Source organism: Poecilia formosa, unplaced genomic scaffold (genome assembly GCF_000485575.1).
Source record: "Poecilia formosa unplaced genomic scaffold, Poecilia_formosa-5.1.2 Scaffold54, whole genome shotgun sequence".
NCBI lineage: Eukaryota > Metazoa > Chordata > Actinopteri > Cyprinodontiformes > Poeciliidae > Poecilia > Poecilia formosa.
In genome coordinates this window covers 2,527,218-2,546,130 of record NW_006799993.1, presented here as the reverse complement: position 1 = coordinate 2,546,130, position 18,913 = coordinate 2,527,218, and the positions used below count along the sequence as shown (strand labels likewise).

General features: G+C 37.7%; 3 protein-coding genes across 3 annotated transcripts; 1 reads left to right on the top strand and 2 right to left on the bottom strand.

The window, feature by feature from the left end:
• The first annotated feature begins 199 nt into the window (after positions 1 to 199).
• Positions 200 to 4,136, top strand: LOC103138789 (ubiquitin thioesterase OTUB2-like). Its single transcript, XM_007553131.2, has 5 exons — positions 200 to 429; positions 519 to 637; positions 1,982 to 2,066; positions 2,731 to 2,922; positions 3,782 to 4,136. The coding sequence occupies exons 1-5, from the start codon at positions 349 to 351 to the stop codon at positions 3,986 to 3,988; spliced, it is 684 nt and encodes a 227-aa protein (XP_007553193.1). The 5' UTR covers positions 200 to 348; the 3' UTR covers positions 3,989 to 4,136.
• Positions 4,046 to 11,771, bottom strand: ddx24 (DEAD (Asp-Glu-Ala-Asp) box helicase 24). The gene is made up of 8 exons (XM_007553132.2): positions 10,738 to 11,771; positions 9,314 to 9,703; positions 8,852 to 9,005; positions 7,645 to 8,157; positions 7,478 to 7,553; positions 5,587 to 5,775; positions 5,381 to 5,510; positions 4,046 to 4,437 (listed from the first exon to the last, which is right to left on the bottom strand). Exons 1-8 carry the CDS (start codon positions 11,516 to 11,518, stop codon positions 4,163 to 4,165), a joined length of 2,508 nt encoding a protein of 835 aa, XP_007553194.1. The 5' UTR covers positions 11,519 to 11,771; the 3' UTR covers positions 4,046 to 4,162.
• Positions 11,772 to 13,284: 1,513 nt separating this feature from the next.
• serpina10b (serpin peptidase inhibitor, clade A (alpha-1 antiproteinase, antitrypsin), member 10b) lies at positions 13,285 to 18,373 on the bottom strand. Its single transcript, XM_007553133.2, has 5 exons — positions 18,309 to 18,373; positions 16,166 to 16,801; positions 15,174 to 15,447; positions 14,169 to 14,316; positions 13,285 to 13,890 (listed from the first exon to the last, which is right to left on the bottom strand). The coding sequence occupies exons 2-5, from the start codon at positions 16,767 to 16,769 to the stop codon at positions 13,699 to 13,701; spliced, it is 1,218 nt and encodes a 405-aa protein (XP_007553195.1). The 5' UTR covers positions 16,770 to 16,801; positions 18,309 to 18,373; the 3' UTR covers positions 13,285 to 13,698.
• Between the last annotated feature and the right edge of the window lie 540 nt (positions 18,374 to 18,913).

Below are 18,913 nucleotides of genomic sequence, written 5' to 3'. Positions count from 1 at the left end.
TTTTCACATGTTGGAACCCATTTTAAGCTGCAGGTGCACTAAACTAAGGAATGCTATGCTGCATTTTAGGCAATAAAAATGTTTATTTTCTTTAAAAAGTTTATTAAATTGTTTATTTGGAACTTTNACCATACAATTTCTTTAGTATGACGTCAGCATTGCTAAACGTGGACTGGCCCTTTAAACAGACTACGCACATGCTCTTCCGCAAACATCCGGTTTTCGGGAAAGTGGAAGTAAATTTTTTTTTTTTTACAAAACGTTTCAACGCTTCTTTTGACGTGCGTGGTGTTGCGTGTGCCCGTGTGAAGCTGCGCTTTGGTCCCAAAGCTGCTCCGCTGTCGGCAGATGGAGGACTGCAGCCTGGTTTCATGCATAGAGGACATTTCATCGCTGCTGCCGGAGGGAACACTGAGTCCCAAGTACCAAGTATGAGGCTTCATGTCCAAAAGAAAGCAGCTTCTTCTGGTTTACTCGGTCCGCTGTGTCGTAAACAAACACAACTCCTCCTCTTTTAGGATTTGGGCCGCCAGTTTTCGGCAGTGAGGAAAGTCTACGGCGATGGAAACTGCTTCTACAGAGCGATCTGCTTCGCACACCTGGAGTTGATTCTGCACAACCCCAGAGCCCTGCAGAGGTCAGTATTGACCTGTGCAATGCAGACACACAGACACCCAAACCAAGGGTGTGCAGAGTGCGGCCCGCAGGGCATTTGAGGCCCTTTGACTTATTGTGTGGGGTCCATGACAAGGTTATTATAGTTAAAGGGGCAGTATAGTGTGTTTTCCAGGCATATGGAGACATTTTATAGCACAATAAAGCAACTCTGTTAACTTCAGTTGTTATAAGAATGCTAAATATATCAAATATGACTTTACTTTGTAATTTAAGGCCTTGAATTTGGGCTCTTTAAAAACTCTTGCGCTTTCTGAAACTCCATCAGTTTCAGATTGCACTGGTAAAAACAAAGTTTTTTTTACCAGTGTTTTATTAACAAGTAGCTCTTAAAATGAGCTCAGCAGTTCCACCAGGTGTTTGCTAATTGCTGCTGGCTAGTCTGAAGGAGCTGGGTGTTGGAGGGCTGCACTCCAACACTCCTCCTCAGAACCTGCAGCTCTGAGGAGGAGCTGTGGCTTGAAGGCAAGGCTAGGTCCATCCAGCTGTTTCACACAGCTGAATGGTTGCCATGGAGATTAAAAGATTTATCAAACATACATGAAAGAATCAAAGCAACACTCCAGGTGTATTTTTGACTAGGAAATAACAATATAACATGACGTAAAGCTCAAAAAAGTTGTTCTTGCACAATAATGCCGTTTTACTAAAACTAGCAAAATAAAAACTGAAACTGAGAAAAAAATTTTTGCTAATTGAAATAAATAAAAGCAATAATTGGAATTATACTATACATCTATGAAACTAACTAAAGCACACTGAAATTACAGACATATCCTTCGCTTTCATCTTTATGAATCTATTTATTAGCTGTCGTCAAATTACGGTGCTCCATATTCCTCCTGGCGGCATTAAGCTAATCTGCTAAATGGATTTCTTTGAGGAGCAAGTAACTTTTCAGAAAGATATAGCAGCTTGTTTGAAGTAAATAATTCCCTGATGTTGATGAAAAAGTATTAGATCCACTGGCAGATTATTTCACTTATAACAACATCCTTCTTATAAGTGAAATAATCTAGCAGTGGAATGTTTTTGTCAATATTAAGGAATTATTGACTTAAAACAAAGTCCTGTATCTTGCTTTATTTTTCTGTTTTTGGTCTGAGTCATTGAGTCATTTAGACTTGACAGTTTTGGGCCATATGATGAAACATTTGGCCACTCCAGCTCAAAGCACTTCAGAAATAAACTGAACTCTGCACAATCCCAGCATCAGTATCTTTACTCTGCAGAGACCCAGAGCCAAGCTGAGGTCAGTATCACACATAGAAAAATGTTTTTTATGTCTTGTCTTTCTTTATTTCAGATTTAAGGACCGGGTAATACAAAGTGGAAAAGTTCTGATTTCTGCAGGATTTGAAGAGGCTTCATTCGACCACCTCCAGAGCACAGTGAGTTTCCCTCTCTTTTGTTTAGGAGACATTTTCCTAATTAATGCACTTTAGATAAAGTGATCATTCACATATATATATATACACACATTTTTAGCTTATTAAACAAATGAAATTAAAAAGCACAAAACAAGGGGCAATATTTATATTGTGGTGGAGATTCAGAGCAGGAGTTTCTTAAAGAGACAGTCCCAATTTCAAGGCGTTGAATTACAAATGTCTTTTTAGTCATATTTGCTACATGGAGCATTTTTAACACTCAAGGTCATATAATTACTTGATTGTGCTATAAAATGCTTTTGACTACAATTTTGGCTCTTATGGCTAAAAGTTTGGACACGACTGCCTTAAGTCTTAGTCAGCTTCTTGGTTCTTATTAAAATACTTGAAATAATTAACATTGCCCCATTGTGGAGCCAACACTTTCTAGAAATATAGACGGGGATTTTCAAACAGCAACCTTTGTTTCACTTTCATTTAATCAAACCAGTTGAGCCCAACCAACTGGTTTGGACTTACTGTGAACCTTTTGGCATCAGAACCAACAATCATCCAAACAAACAGCTTTAAAAATATTTCTTGCTCTGGCTGCAGGAAAGAAAAATGACAGAAATGTTTTCCGCCTCTGCAGCTCTATCTGTTTACCGTTTGTCTCGCCCTGCAGGTCCTACATGTGGTGGATCAGTGCATTGCTGCGCAGCATGAAGACGTTCTCCTCAGGCTCTTCAACGAACAGATCATCTCAGACAGCGTTGTGCAGTTCCTCAGGTTGCTCACGTCTGCACACCTCCAAATCCATGAAGACTTCTTCTGCAACTTTGTTGAGGCTCCAGATCTGAAGGTGTACTGTCGTCAGGTAGGGAACAAACCTAACGCCTGCTGAGAAAATTTATTATTGGGAGTTTAAAATGGATGTAAGAAGGTGTTAATTAATGAGCTAACTGATTTTTGTGGACCAACTTTAGATTAATAAGCGGCCTTTTTTTTTTTTAAAAAAACCTGAATTTTCTTACTGTCTTGCAGTAACAAAGAACTACATTTTGAAAATGTCTCATTTTCAGTTGTATTAAAACTGAACACATTAAATAAAATATAACAAAACCGGAATCTCTTAGGTTGCTGAATTAATATGTGAACCAGTAAACGGAGATGCTCATAAGGAATCATTGTTTGCTCTTGACGAAATGTTTAAACTTCTTTCCATAAAGTACATTAAAGCCCTCAAATCAACCTTGCTTATTGGCATGTTCTTTTTCCCGTTAAATTTTTTATCCTTTGCGCCTTTTTGTCATAACATCTTAGCCTGTGTAGCATATCGGTACTTTTTGAATGAGAAGCTGACGCAGCTCGGCTGAATGAGCGCGATCAAGGTGAAACTTAAGGAGTTTGTCAAGCATTTATGTTTCGAAACGTCTTAAGGATTTTTCGGGTGTTTATTTCAAAACAGAACTGCATAAAGTGCATTTTGCGACCGTTACTCTTCGCCGTTCTGATATGGCCGCCATCTTTGTTTATTTCTGTGTCAATTGCTCCATTTAAAGATGACCTGCGGCGCCCTCTGATGGATGGCGGCCAAACTACAACACTAAGTTGTAGTTGGTGTTGTAGTTCCGATCTACATTATTCCGTAGATCGGAACTTATTTTAATCTAAGATGTAATGAATTATTTGTTTGCACTCGTGGTGCTGATGGAGTCTTGTTTGGCCTCGTTCAGGAAGTGGAGGTGATGGCCATGGAGTGCGACCACGTCGATATCTTGGCCCTGTCGCAGGCTCTGGACGTTGGGATCCACATTGTGTCCATGGAGGGTAACGAGCAGCAGCTGGTGCACCACGTCATTCCCGAGGGAGTGGATCCATCCGTGCATCTCCTCTACCAGGCTTCACATTACAACATTCTCTACCAACGGACTCGCCTATGACCAGCTCAGGAAGCGGCCAAATGACGATAATAAAAACACACACAGGCTTTCAGATCATTATGAAAACAGAACTTTATAAAATATAGCAGCCCATCCTCAAAGCTACACAAATATAAGAATTATTAAAGGTAGAATTAAGCTCTTTTTAGTGCAGAAGCTTTTTCTTTAACCACATTATTCCTGCTTCTTGATCCTTTTCCTTTGTTTTTGTTGTTTCTGCTGTTGTGGGAAATATCTTTTCAGCTTCTTCTGTCCAGAAATCCTGGTCAGGGCGCTTTCCATCCCTGCAACAGGCATGTTCGCCAGGGCCAGTTTTCCCATTTTAGTCGGGTACTTTGTTTTTACCAAGTTCTTAAAAATTGGTTGAGAGATCAGATGTTTTAAATTCTTCTTCATCTGCTTTACCATCTTCTTCTGCTCCGTGTCTGTTTCCTGGTCTTTAGCGCTGCCTGTGGACACAGATGGTTTTCAGTATTATTTTTTTTTAGTGATTTGAGTATTTTTTTAACTTGGGTTTTTCTCAGCTGCTTTAGTACACCCATTGCAGATGGAAAAAGAGGGGAAACAAATACATTTTCTAGAAAAAATAAGGACATTTCTAAGTTTGAAAAGTCACATGTTTGCTAGACGTAAAAAAAATTGACGTTTTAGAAACTTAAGCGTATCAAAAATTGAAAGATCTCCAAGTTTTTTCAAAGATTTGAGTTTTTCTAGCAAATTTGCAACTTCGAATCCAGAAATGTCCTCAATTTCTCTAGAATATTCCTGAGATTACACTCAAAATGTAATTCTTTTTGCACATTTTTTGACTTTTCAAACTCAAATTTGGTTTTTCTCCAGAAAACTGAGATTTTTTGGCAAAAAGTTACTTTTTTTTTAGCTACAATGGCCCTAATAGTCTGTCATATGACCGCATATTAGGACCACGCTAAAATAGCATTACGAGAATAAAGTCATAATTTTACAACTATTCTCAAAATATGACTTATGACCTTATATTATTTTGACTTATTTTCATACATTATTGTAATGACTTTATTCTCATGCGAGTTTTGTCTCATGACTTTATTCTCAATTTTTATTTTTTATTAGTATGGCTCTAATACTCTGTAGTACTTTGGTGCATTTCTCAGTACAGAATTTAAATTCTTTGATCTCCCATAATTACAATATTTGTCATCAAAACAGATAATCCTGAGTACACCGTTATATTAACATGACGGCAGTTTGAGTGTCTCAATAAAATAACTGGTCATACTGAATCAGAGATTTTACTTTTGATTGATGAGCTAAGGACTTTAAGAAACTTGTTTTTTTGCATGAATTGTTTTGAGAAATGCACCAAAGTGACTGGGAAAAGCTGTAAACTGAGTGCGTTTAACTTAATTTTACCGATCAGGAGGTCATCGTCGAGGTCGACCTCCAGGGCCTCTGCTGCCTGCTTGAACCACGAGTCATGCTGCTTCTCCCTGTTGTTGTAGTATTCAATCTTTTCTATTTTCCTGGCGAGGTTCACGCGCTCCTGTAACATGCCAGACGTTTTGTTAATGGAGACATAAAATCACAGAGCTCTGTCACATGATGCTGATGGGTTATACCTTGATGGCCTTCATGCATTTGTTTTCCACGGGGAAGGTGGCGAGCTCCTCATCCTTTCCCAGAGTTTTGGAAATCTTTTTGAAGTTTATCACATCGTCTGGGCCGATGAGCAGCAAGCTGAGCCCCTCCTTGGTGGCTCTTGCTGTGCGGCCGCTCCGATGGACATACGTCTCTGATGTTCGAGGAACCTGCATGATAAATTATCGATTTTTTTTTGTTTGTTTTTACATCCACTTTGCTTTATTTCTGCACTGGATTCACAAAGCAAACTACACTAAAGACATGCAGGAGCAATCCCGCCCACTAACGCCAACACATTTTGTTTGAGATTGCTGCTGTTTGCTCTTGAACACATACAGTATTTTTATAATTAATACTTTAATTGAGCCACTTGAATATCTTAAGGGGCACCTTGTACGCACAATTCACTTTCTCATGATTTTATGCTTCCATTTGGGTCTCAGCTTCTCTTAAAAACGTGCACAATCGACAGGCACTTCACTGTCACCTAGCAACTAAAGCTGAGCTCCATCACGTTTGTTCTGCTGATTTTACCACTGTATGCACGGTACAATGGCTGCTGGAAAAGACAAGTGTTTTGTTGTTGACGTATCATCCAGAAACCACTTGCTGCATTCTTGTTGGTTGTGTAGGAGGCTCGACTAATGCTTTTCGAAGATGTACAGTTGCATAGTTGCACATCTGTTTACAGCCATTTTCACAGTAGAGTGTAAACATTGAGTTGAGGGGTGTGTGGCCAGCAGTAGCTTATTTGGATTTAAAGTGACAGGAGGCCCTAAAAGGAGAACTGACCAGACTAAAATCTCATTATCTAAGACGATTTGTACAAAAAATTTAATCGATAGTTTTGTAAACCCCATAAACCTTCCTAACCTGTTCAAGGTAGCATAAAAGGTCACATTTAACCTTTTTTTTTGCTGTCTATTAGGAGACACTAAAGTGTGTGTGTGTGTGTTTTTTTTTTTTTAATGATTTCTTAACATTCCAATTCAAAATGCAGTTTTTTAAATCTAATATTGCTGCTAATTTTGTTTTCATTTGCTGGTGCAGGAATCTCTACAATTTCACGTTTTATTGTTTTCCACTGGGTGGAAATATTTTTTTCATGTATTGTAAATCCACCAGCTTGGATGGGAAACGATGTAATCGTTTTTTGTTTTAAAAAATAAAAATACATAAATTGTCATGCAATGTACATAATAAAGAGGATATTCATATTTTTACATCTGTTTGTGCACTGTGAAGGTAATTCAGCCAAATCAGTGCAGGATTCTTATTGAAATAGATGTCAACTATTTTAATAGTCAATTAATGCAGACTCAAAAAAGGCGATTTACTGAAAGAACACACTTAGAGCAGTTAAGACAAAACTGTACAAAGAATGAACATCTAAAATAAAAACATCTCTGTGTTCTGCCCATAACTCCTCAAGTGGCATTTTTCTTCATTTTGTTCAAATTCTTTAAAAAAAATCCTTATTAGGTGACTTTTGCTATCCAATTATTAATCAAGTAATCCAAAAAAATCACCGGATCAGTTCTACACTGTATTGATAAGTCAAGCAGACAGAGCTGAGCTTTTCACATGTTGGAACCCATTTTAAGCTGCAGGTGCACTAAACTAAGGAATGCTATGCTGCATTTTAGGCAATAAAAATGTTTATTTTCTTTAAAAAGTTTATTAAATTGTTTATTTGGAACTTTATTATATAATATTGTATAAAACAGGCTTGAATGAAAAGTCTGCAGAATGTGCGATTAAGAAAAAAAAAAAATCGTTGGAATAGGTTAATTGATAACTTAAAGAATCGTCAGTTGCAGCCTTAGAGAAGTTATTGAGGCTGAAGGTGAGAGGACGCCATGGCCTCACCTGGTAGTGAATAACATGCTGAACGTTGGGGATGTCGAGGCCTCGCGCCGCCACGTCGGTCGTAAGGAGGACACAACTGTGGGGACAAGTTAGGACGTCCAGCGTTAGAGAAACAAATAATTACTGAACTCTTTCCTGAAGTGACACCTGACGGCTGCGGGACTTACTTCTGTTTTTCTGCAAAGCGCTCCAAGTTTTTGAGGCGATGTTTCTGGTGCATGTTGGCATGCAGAGGGAGAGGGTTGCAGTCCAAGATGACCAGAAGAGCACTGAGCCTCTTGATGCAGTCGATGCTGTTGGCGAACACCATGGTGCGACCGGGATACTGAAGCAGGAAGTAGTACAGGTAGAAGTCCTTCTCATCCTTCTGACAATGGATTTGCGTTTCAGTCAGGGTCTCCACGGTCGCCTCCTTCCTGGTGAGGTCAAGGACTTTCGGTTTGGACTTAATCCCCACCTTCTCCATCAGGATTTCCAGTTTGCTCCGGCTGTCCAGCTGCCTCTTCTTCTTCTGCAGGACACGGCTGGGCAAGCCGTGGACCATCATCAGAGTGGCGGAGAACACGAATGTCTGTCTGGTGGGGTTGAAGTGTGTGGTGTTGAGCATCTCCAGGAGGTTCTCCAGCTCTGCGAAGTGACCTCTCTCTACCATGCGGTCAGCTTCGTCAATAACCAAACACCTGCAACACGGCATCACTGAATTATCTCTTTGTTTTATTAGCGATGGATAATACAGCTGAAAAATTTATCAAGATAAGAGCTTCTCATATCAATCAATATCCATAACAATTGATTTTAAAAAAATATATATACTAAACAGCAACTGTAAAAAACAAAACAAGTATTTCTTTCTGAATTAGACGCATAATGTCAATTTTAATAGTTACAACAACATCATTACTATTAAATCCATCTTTAATAGCATCTTTAATACTTAGTAGAGCAGCTTTTGGTTGTTATCACCTGCTGTAAACAGGCTTCATAGGCAGAATGAGGATCTGGCAGAGCTCCTGAAGACCACTACTCATAGGCTAACTATTTTCTCATAAAAGAAACGGGTTTGCTTATTTATGTGTATTTCTAGCATAGTATTTGCTATGCTATACTTCAGAGCAACTTAGTTCAAGCTGCAGCTGCAACAAGGCTTAAATAAAAATCTGTAGATTTTGATTATCAGATTAACTGTCAGAACAATCGATTACTCCAATAATCGTTAGTTGCAGCCATTCGCGCTACATATGCAGGTTTTACAAGCAGGTTTCTGTGTAAATTGTATCATTTTCTTTTTGCCTAGGTGTATTTAGACTGAGTAGTATGCTTAGTCTACAACTCTCTGTGATCTTTACTAGTTAAGGAATCTGAACCTTGACTCACTTCAGCTGTCTGAGGTTGAGCAGATGAGGATGCCCCTCATTGATTAAGTCCCACAAACGTCCCGGAGTGGCGATGATGATCTCTGGTCTGCGCTTCAACATCCGTCGTTGTTTCTGCTGTGCCATGCCACCCACCACTATGGCCGTTTGGATGTCTACAGGGTGGAAACAAGCAAAGGAAAACAAGCTTTTATTTTAAGCAAACACCACTATTAATTTATTCAGTTTAAAGCTGCAGGCGCTACGTTTAACACTAATTTTAGAAGGACTATTAAGTGTGTCCACTAGATTTTCAGACCGTTGGAACCGATCGCTAAATGCTGCGTTCCAGTTGCCATCATAACTGGGAAATTCCAGCTTCCAAGTCTGTCCCTGCTCTGAAGTCGGAATTATTCCCAGTTACAACTGGAGCGCAGCATAATTATCTTGATCAAATTCACATGGCCGTTTAATCACGACTCACCCGTGTATTTTGCAACAGCATCGATGTGGTGTTTGACCTGGACTGCCAGCTCCCTGGTCGGAGTGAGAACCAGTCCGAGGAGAGGCCGCTTCCGCCCCTCAGGTACGTTTTCCTTGAAGTCAAACTCCACATCGTCAATTACTCGAACACATCCGAGCTGTTCGTCCTGATCTTCACCCTCAGAGTCCTGTTCGTCTTCATCAGAACCAAGAGTTTGATCCACTTCCATTTCCTCATCTTCCACTGAAGCCTCCATGCCGTCCTTCACCTGCTGCTCTCTCGTTTTGGACTCATCTGTGTCTCCCGGTTCAGACGTTATCTCCGAAGCGTCCTTCCACTCCAGGATGGTGTGGATCATGGGAATACCGAAAGCTAAAGTCTTACCACTTCCTGCAATTACAAAACAGCTTCTGTGACCAACATTTAGGTAAGATTTTCTGATTCAAGACATTTAAAGGGGCGAAAGTTTTATCCCGATATCTTGTGGTACCATTGTGATAACGATAACGGTGACGATACAAACTACCTGTTGCCGTTTAACAGTATAACTGACTGCATGACATAGCAATGACAGATAAAATACACTAGATAGAAGACCAGTTACATAAAGAAGTATGATTTATAGAACTAAAATGCACACATTAACTGCATTTAACCATATTTTCACATTTATTGAAACGCCTTTATTGAGAAAAAAAAAAAAACTGGACAAAAGTAGTAAAAATAATCTTGACTGTTTTAGGGATTTTTAAGTGTCAATAATTGCAATTTATTGTGGCAATAAATCAAAATCTTACAAGAAATTAATCAAGATAAATAATAACATGATAAATGTCTCTCCTACCTTGGACAGGTTAGGATAGCTGTTTGGGCTACAGAAAAACATGTTTTTTTTTTGCAAAAAATCATTCTCAGATGATGCGATTTTAGTCTGCTCAGGTCTGCCTATTTTGAGTTGTCACTTTAAATCCAAATAAGCTCCTGCTGGCCACACCCACAAACTTAACATTTACATGCCCATATAAAAACAGCTGCAAACAGATGCTCAATTAAACAACTGTACATCTTTGAAAAGCAGAAGTGGAGCCTTCTGTGCAACCAGTGAGAACGCAGCAAGTAGTTTGAGTCGTAAGTGTATAACAAAACACTTGTCTTTTTCAGCAGCCATTGTACAGCCGTTAAATCTGCTGATCAAACATGCTGGAGCTCAGCTTGGGTTGCTAGGCAACAGTGCAGTGCCCATTGCGACTTAACAGCTCATTTTCCAGATACCCAGAAACATTAACTTATTGCCGAAAAACAACTGCATGTTTTTGTTGTTGTTGTTTTTTAAGCATTTGGATTGTTTTTAGAAGCAGTTAAGAACCAAATTGATGTAAAAAAAAAAATTGTGTAAATTGTGAAATTTGTATAATGGGTCTTACCGGTCTCAGCCGCCCCCAGGATGTCCATGCGGTCTCGAATGGCTGGAGGCAAAGCCAGGGTTTGAATGGGAGTAGGTGACGTGAATCCCAGGCTGCTTAAAGCCTTCAGCACCGCAGAGGGGACAAATAGATCCTTCCAAGCACTCACATCAGAGTTTTTCTCCTCGGAACCAGAAAGCGCCGCGTTGGTCCAGTTCTTTGGCTGCTTTTTGGGAGGTTTTCTCTGCTTCAGACGGGGTTTTTCTTCTTCTGGAGGTTTGATGGCTTCTTGGTTCTCTGTGACTGCAGCCTGCTCTGTTTGCTGCCTTGGTTTCTTCTTCTTCTTCTTCTTCTGCTTCTTTTTCTTCTTCTTTTCTGTGTTGCTGGACTGAACGTGTTCAGAGACAGCAGCTGCTTCTTTCTGACTCTCTCTATCCTTCTTACTGGAAGCTTCTCCTTCCTGCTTCACGTCCTCATTGGTACTACAACCAGCCATCTCTGGATCATTTTCAGCAACTTTCTGACGTTTCTTCTGCTTCTTCTTTTTGACAGGTTCATCCAGAGACTGCTCGGCTTCTCTCTTCTTTGCTCGTTTCTTTTCCTTTCTCAGCTGTTTTTCTGCCTTCTCGTTGTCTACCAGACGGTAGGAGGTCAGCTCTTCGAAGCACACCAGGTCCTTCAGGCCTTCCTCTGCGAACAAATGAGGATCCAGCTCCACTGGTTTCCATTTGCCCTTAATATCAAAGCTTAATTTTACCGAGGAGCTCCGCTTCCCCACAGTTTTCCCCTTCTTCGGCTTCATTTTTCTTCAAACTTTAACCAGTTTCGCCAACGTGCTGAACTAAACACCGAGTCTGACTGCGCATGCGTGCTACGCGCTTTAAAACTAGGTCAAAGTTATTTAACAGTTAAGTTTTTATACTAAATATCCGTCTGAAGACGATCAATAACAACAATTTACCGAAATTGAAGCGGCTTCAGTCTGGTCACACAACGCATGACACGAGGGCGCAGCCATGACAGTATCATCACGTGGTTTGTAAAAACTTTATTCATCCAGAAACGTTAACAGTGAATCGGGATCGTCCTCTTTGCAACCGATTACATGTTACAATTTATTTTTTTAAAATTACAATATTTAACTACTCTTAAAATGGATGTTTGTGTGTCTTTAGAGAAGCCAGAAAATTTAAAAGCCGAAAGTACAGTAAACAATGTAACCTTAATGTACAAAAGTTATATACCAAAAAAGTAATATTAATCTGTATGCACCTAAACATAACCAACACTCACCAGAGGCACTGATATGAGGCGTATGACAAGCAACATATGATAAATAATTCAATTTGAACAAGCTGCCCACCACTTTTATGCATTTACAGTCGATAAGGAGCAGGGGTGTATGGAGCTAAATTGGGGCCAAAATGGTTGTTCAAAACATGCTTTTTCAAACTTAAAATAATAATTATAATAATTTTAAACTGAAAAAAAGAGTTATACTCTACTCCGGGTGCCAAATAATAAAGAAAAGACTGGTTGTCATTTTGTAGCATAGGGAAACGGAGAGAGAACACACATTTAAAGGCTCTTGTCAACATAAAAATCAATATTTACATGTCTTAACAATTATATTGATCCTTAGTTGGTGCATATTGTTATGAATATTTTTTTTACCAGCCAGCAAAAGAACTGGGAAAATGTTTTGAAGTTCTTGACAGCAACATGAGAGTCTGGAGACAGTTTTGAGCACTTACCCTAGTTGGCCAGGAGGCGGCAGTGTATGATTCAACATGATGTTCTATCAACACCCGAAATGAACAGCTAAAATTGTTTTATTGATACCAAGAATTTTATTTCCAATTCTAGATAATAGGAGACGATCTCTCAAAAGATAATAAAACAAAGTAAAATGAGTAACACTTTTTTAAAAAAAAATGGAATTTAGAAAATTATTTATACTATTTTCAATAATTACTGGAAAAACCTTTATTGGCTTTACAACAATCAGTCCCTTCTTATAATTGATTACCTTTTTTTTTTTGCCAAGTTTTAACTGGTATTTTCACAGTTTATTCTTGGTGATCAGCTCAAAGTCTTTGAGATTGGAGTGCCTCACTGCCATAACCCCAATCTTTAACTCCATGCACTAATTTTCTACCAGATGAAAGTGCAAATAAAAGATTGCTTTAAACCTAAATCTGTCAGGTGCATAAACAATTTGGGGCTTAACTGTATACAAAAAATAGTTTTAGAGTGAGGGAGACGCCTGCTTTCAGTTCAGTATTTACAGAATCATTTGTTTGTGAATTTTTCGGTGGAATGAGACTCCAAATTATTCACAAAGAAATCTTCCTGCTTACACATTTTTAAGTGGAACAAGTCTCCAATTTATTTGCAAAAAGAACAATTTTTAATTGCGAATTTTAATATGGAATGTGATTTCAGTTTATTTGCAAAAACATTGCCTCATAACAAATATTTCTTTGAAATGTGACTACAAATTATTGGCCAAAAAATCCCCCTTTTTATTAATTTTATGTGAAACTGTATTTATTAATGCATATTTGGTTATGAGTTGAAGTTAGGAGCTTTTCTGTTTTTTAGAAGTAGCCCTCAAGTATTTGTGGAGTTTAGCTATTCAGTCGGTTGTGGTCCGTAATTCCTGTGAAAACTTTAGTGAAGTGACCACTGACCTCTAAAATGTAAACTATCTCATGCATTGCTTAATTTGTCATGGGAATGTTTTTAATTAGGTTTAGCTTAAAAATGGGACCTTAAAAGTTCACCAAAACCTTCTGTCAGTAGCTGTAAAGAGGCGTTAGAGTCAGACAATCATGGAAAATACTGATTTAAGTTCAAAAGGTTATATTTGATTTACTAAGTTTGACATAAAAACTTACTGAAACCCGGTAAAGCATGGACAAGTGATGTTTTAAAGAAAATACATCAACTGACTTCTCCAGAGCTTAAACTGTGCAGTAATTAGTTGCTAGAGGGGTTAATAACTCTCCCCATGAACAAGAGGCAGTTGGTGTCTTCGTGGTATATGAAAAAGAAGAACGGCCTGTTGATGACGAACATCTTGGGCAGAGAGTAGGGAGTGATGCCGATTGTGGTGCTCGCCGCCACGGTCGTTCCCGTCTCGTCCACCTCAACCACAGCTTTGTGCAGGACCTGCAGGTTTCACAGCAGGAATAAACAGCGTTCAGGTGGGAATATAGAGGGATTATTTGTTTGTAAACACAGCGGATGTTACAACGGTTTATCACAGCGTGTTCAAATAAGTCATTTTCTATCAGTGGATGACCCATATAAGCATTAAATGCAGGTAACTCGATCAATGATGAGAGAAAATGGCTCAAGCTTCAGTGGCAGGTTTTTATTTTAAATGGAAGGTGTCAATTGATGATCTCTCCAAACGTGGTTAAAACATGGAGAAGTTTCTAACTAACCTCTGAGATTTTAAGGCCTGGTTCCATGCTGAGGTGTGTAAGGTTCGCTGAATTACTGAACAGGCTGGTCATGCCCATATCTGGAAGAAGAGCCTGCAGGGAATATTCCTCCGCCATCTTAAATTTTGGCATGTTGACTTCCAGCCTCCTACAAACAGAACAAGACATGGCGTGTTTATTAAATGTTAAGTTTCATACGTTTAAACAAAAAAAGCAAGATTCAAGCGTTTTTAAAAGCATCTTCAAGTATGTTTTCAAACTTTTGCAACACCACAGTTTGGAGATAAGAAATGGACAAAAAAAAAAATCAAATGTAATGTATTACTCTATTTTACAGCGGGGACAGGTAATCTGAAATGTAGGAAAATTTTATGTTTTGAAATGTCTCTTTCATACATAGACCATCAGAGAACAACACACTAATTTAACAAAGAAAATTACCTAATTTCAATCATCTTTAACGTATAAAATACAAGTCATGCTTTATTACGCAGAGCAATAAGTCACTGAGAAATTAGTAATAATAAATATTCATTACACTGAAACAATCCAAACAAATCGTGTTAAGATAAATGTCCTTTCTCCTTAAATTAAATGCTTAAACACACAAGATACAAACAGAAATATAGATTTTCTTGCTACATTTTCTGCAATTTAACTAAAAGAAATAATTTTGGTGATTCCAGCAAACCTAAAAGAAGAAAAGCTTGACCTGATTTACTAGTGAGAAAAAAATGTGTGTATTTTTATCCAGTTTCAACTGTAAATAACCTTTTCCAAATTTTAATCTTCTAATCAAACGTTAAATTGCATGTTATCCCAAAACTGTTCAGTTAAAATATCAATGACTTTCAAGGACTAGAAGCAAAATGTAGTGCTTTAATTACTGATTAAGCACTAAATCTCAGTTTGTTTGTTTTTTCCACTTTCAGTTTTTTTTTTTTATTGTGAAAACCGCAAATTCACATATGACGACTAAGCAAGAATTTCACAGTATGAACGTACGTTTTGCGGAGGTCTTTGACCCAGCTCTGGAACTTCTCGGCATTGATCTCATCATCAATCACAGTGTAATCGATACCGTTGTTTGGTAGCAGGATAAGCATGGAGACGCCTTCCTGGTATGGCAGCTTCAGCAGTCTGGCTCCCAGAGGAACATCCTCCGCAGTGTAGAACTTGTCCTCTTTAACCATCATGGGAACTTGCAGTACATTGTAATTATCGATGTGAAAGGGAGCGTCTCTGGTCAAATCGGAGTTAAAAGGCGACTGCCAGGCACCTGGATTGGGAACAACACGGTTAGCTTGCATGTAAACAGTTAAAGTTAGACTCAAAAACAAGTCAATATTTTTTATTCTGTGGTGGAGGGTTAGACCACGCTGAAATAATAATTAAAAAAAGATTATGAGAATTAAGTCATAAAGTTATGAGGATGAGTCGAATAAGATCGAAATAATAGGAGAATAAAGTCGCGGTAATACAAAAATAATGTTGAAATAACAGAACAAGGTTGTAAAGTATTAGAATAAACTCATAAAATAGTAAAGTCAAGTAAGGTCAAAACAATGGGAAAATAAAAACGCGTAGTATTACAAGAATAAAGCCATACAAAGAGAATATAGTCGAATAAGGTCAAAATAAAACAATAATAAAGTCATATAGCATTAATAAAGTCATAAAATTACAAGAATGAAGTCGAATAAAGTCAAAATAACAGATTAAAGTCAATATTAGAAAAATGAGGTCGAATAAGTTTGAAATAAAGCAAGAATAAAATCACAATATTATTGCTTTATTCTGGTAATATAACTATTATTTCGACTTCTCATATTTTTTCTACTTTATTTTCGTAACTTCATTTTTTTACTCTTTATTTGATTTGATCTGATGAGATCAAATAAACTATTTCTGAGTTGTTGTTTTATTTGTTACTTTTTATTAATTTCTTTTTTTTTTTTTTACTTTTTATTTATTTCCATCATACTCATTCATCTTACCTCGGAAGAAAATGCTGTTGATCAGCAGGAGCTGAGTCGTTTCATCAAGTGTGGAAACCATTTCGGTAATTTTATCCTGCGTCTTCTGCCTGACGTATTCGTTTACGTAACTGACGCTCCCTTTCGTGTCAGCAAAGTCCACGCTTTTAACTTCGGCGTGGAAAAACGTCCTGATATTGTCCTCAAACACATTCTGGACCTCCAGCTGCTGACGGACAAAAAGCGCCATGTTCTGGTCCAGTTTCAGAGAGCCGTTCTGCTCGATGTTTTCCTGAAGGAGCTGGAAAAGCCTCGGGATGAGCTCCGGCTGGTCGGCCGACTCCAACTGCTCCAGGTTCAGTACCCTGAGGATCTCCTGGTGCGTCACGCCGCCAGACGCCATCAGCAGGGTGGCGAAGCTGGTGGAGATGCTCAGAGGAGAGAAGAAGACGTTCTTGTCGTGGTGGCTGGATATTTTTCTGTAAAGGTTCATGGCGAAGTCCATGTTCTTGTAGGACAGATGGGAGATGGTGACGTTTGGAGGCGCTGCTGGATGGACAGGAGCCACGTAGCACAAGCAGGTTAGCAGGAAAATAAGCGCCATTTCCAGTTTGTGGGTTCCCATAGCTGGAGTAAGGAAATGTTTGAACTATGAACCTGAAACAGGAAGATGTTTTAAGTGCAAAAATACAAAATATTACCAAGTGTTTTCGTCTAGTCACTCTTAGGTCACTTTACTTTGAAAACGCTTCCCGTGTTGTAGCAAGTTTAGCAAATTAATTACACTGCAAAAACACAAAATCTTGAGTTTCTAGTTCAAATATCTTAATACACTTGAAATAAGACAAAACCTAAGGAATTATGGACTTAAAACACACATGTATATCTTTCAGAAGTGTTACTTGTAAGTTAGTTTTATTTTCCTTAAAGTGTACTAATATATTTGCACTTGAAACTCAAAATACTTGGTGAGATTTTGTGTTTTTGCAGTGTGGACAAATGAGCAACACTTCAAAAACACAATATTACCAAATATTTTAGTTTCTAGTGGAAATATGGAAACTAAAAATTACAAAACTTGTACAGGAATTATTTTCTTGAAAATACCTCCTATAAATTACTGAAAAGTTACTGGTCAGTTAGTTTTGTTTTATCTCAAGTGTAGAGAGATATTTGCAAAAGAAACCGGCTCAAAATACATTGTAAGAGTTTGTGTTTTTGCAGTTCATTAATTAGCAAAACTTGCTAACGTCCTGGAAGCTTTTTCAAAGTAAAAATGACCTAAATCCTGTTATTACTGCTTGGAATTGATAGATCCAAAAAATTTAAAAACCGGATGGCTTTCTTTTAATAAGTTTTCAATCAACAAATTTTTGCTCAAAAGCATCTTTGATGCCTGCAAAATCTGCTTTTTACATTGCAGACAACCCCAACAAAATCTTACCGAGTATTTTTAGTCCAGTTTTTTACTGCAAATATTTTAGTTTCATCTTATTTGTACTAGCTTAAAAGTAACTTTTCAGTAAGACATAAGCTTGATTAAATAATTATTGAATATTGATAAATATTGTCAGATTTCTTTTGAACTTCTACCAAAACATTTTTTCCATGTTATAAGTTGAAAACATTTCTTCCAAGTTTCCATACGTTGAAAACTGCCAGCGGACCTACAGATTTTTTACTTTTTGAGATTTTTTACTTAAATCCTGTATTTTACTGAAAAGTTATTTAAACGTTAGTTTTGTCTTATTTCAAGTGTGCTAAGATAAGTAACCAAAATACTTGGTAAGATTTTGTATTTTTGCATTGAATGACCCTACATATGCTAGACATAGGAGCCTGTTTAAAATAAACAATCCACTAGCATTTTTTCACTTATAACACTGGGAAAATGTCTTATTAAACAATTTGCCAGTGGAAATAGTATTTTTTTAAAAATCAATATTCAACAATTATTTACTTTAAACAGGCTGATATTTTACTGAAAATTACTTGTAAATTATATTAATTTAATTTAAAGTACATTAAGACATTTCCACTTGACAAAAATACGTGGTAAGATTTTGTGTTTTTGCAGTTCATCTGAAGAGTAAAAAATGTAAATGATCTACATTTACAGAGAAACTATAAATGTATTCCTAGCCCAACTAGCCACCGTACGCACCTTTCAGCTCGATCCAGATGAGTTCTGTAAACTGCTTCTGTTATTTGGGGAAACAAAGTACAAGTATGTTCTTCTGGTTACATATTAACTACAACAAACTTTTAGGGGGGCGGGGGGAACTTTCACCATCATTGTCCTCATTACTCATAAATGGCTTAGCTGTGATTTACACCTTGTCAGGGGCGGATCTACATGGGGGCTATAGGGTGCAACTGCCCCCATGTAGAAGTTATGTCCTTAAAACATTCCTTAGAAAAAGTAATCACTTGTTTGATTAGAATCACACCAAATCTTACCAAGTTTTTTTGGTTTAGTTTTTAGTGCAAATATCTTAGTTTTGTCTTATTTCAAGTGTACTAACTTACAAGTAACTTTTCAGAAAGAAATAAGAGCTTGATTTAAGTAAGTAATTCCTTAATATTGATTAATAAGTAAAATAGTAAAATTATTAGTAACATTTTCTATGTCCGCCACTGTAGCTGATATTAGTATTTATCCTACCGGGTTTATCTATGTTGGGTTTGCCTCAAAGATAACCAACTTAACTGCAGCTTTAGATGGATATTATCCAGTTTCAGTATTTTTGGTAGGCATTTTGTTACTGC

Bases quoted from the DNA above. Each gene is read 5' to 3' on its own strand.
- LOC103138789 (XM_007553131.2), top strand. From the start codon at position 349: ATGGAGGACTGCAGCCTGGTTTCATGCATAGAGGACATTTCATCGCTG. The intron at 430-518 runs GTATGAGGCTTC...CTCCTCTTTTAG, and splicing joins CACTGAGTCCCAAGTACCAA to GATTTGGGCCGCCAGTTTTC. The intron at 2,923-3,781 runs GTAGGGAACAAA...GGCCTCGTTCAG, and splicing joins TGAAGGTGTACTGTCGTCAG to GAAGTGGAGGTGATGGCCAT.
- ddx24 (XM_007553132.2), bottom strand. From the start codon at position 11,518: ATGAAGCCGAAGAAGGGGAAAACTGTGGGGAAGCGGAGCTCCTCGGTA. The intron at 9,006-9,313 runs GTGAGTCGTGAT...TCCACCCTGTAG, and splicing joins TGCTGTTGCAAAATACACGG to ACATCCAAACGGCCATAGTG. The intron at 5,511-5,586 runs GTATAACCCATC...GGCATGTTACAG, and splicing joins AATGCATGAAGGCCATCAAG to GAGCGCGTGAACCTCGCCAG.
- serpina10b (XM_007553133.2), bottom strand. From the start codon at position 16,769: ATGGGAACCCACAAACTGGAAATGGCGCTTATTTTCCTGCTAACCTGC. The intron at 15,448-16,165 runs GTAAGATGAATG...TTCCCAATCCAG, and splicing joins CAACAGCATTTTCTTCCGAG to GTGCCTGGCAGTCGCCTTTT. The intron at 14,317-15,173 runs GTACGTTCATAC...TTCTGTTTGTAG, and splicing joins GTCAAAGACCTCCGCAAAAC to GAGGCTGGAAGTCAACATGC.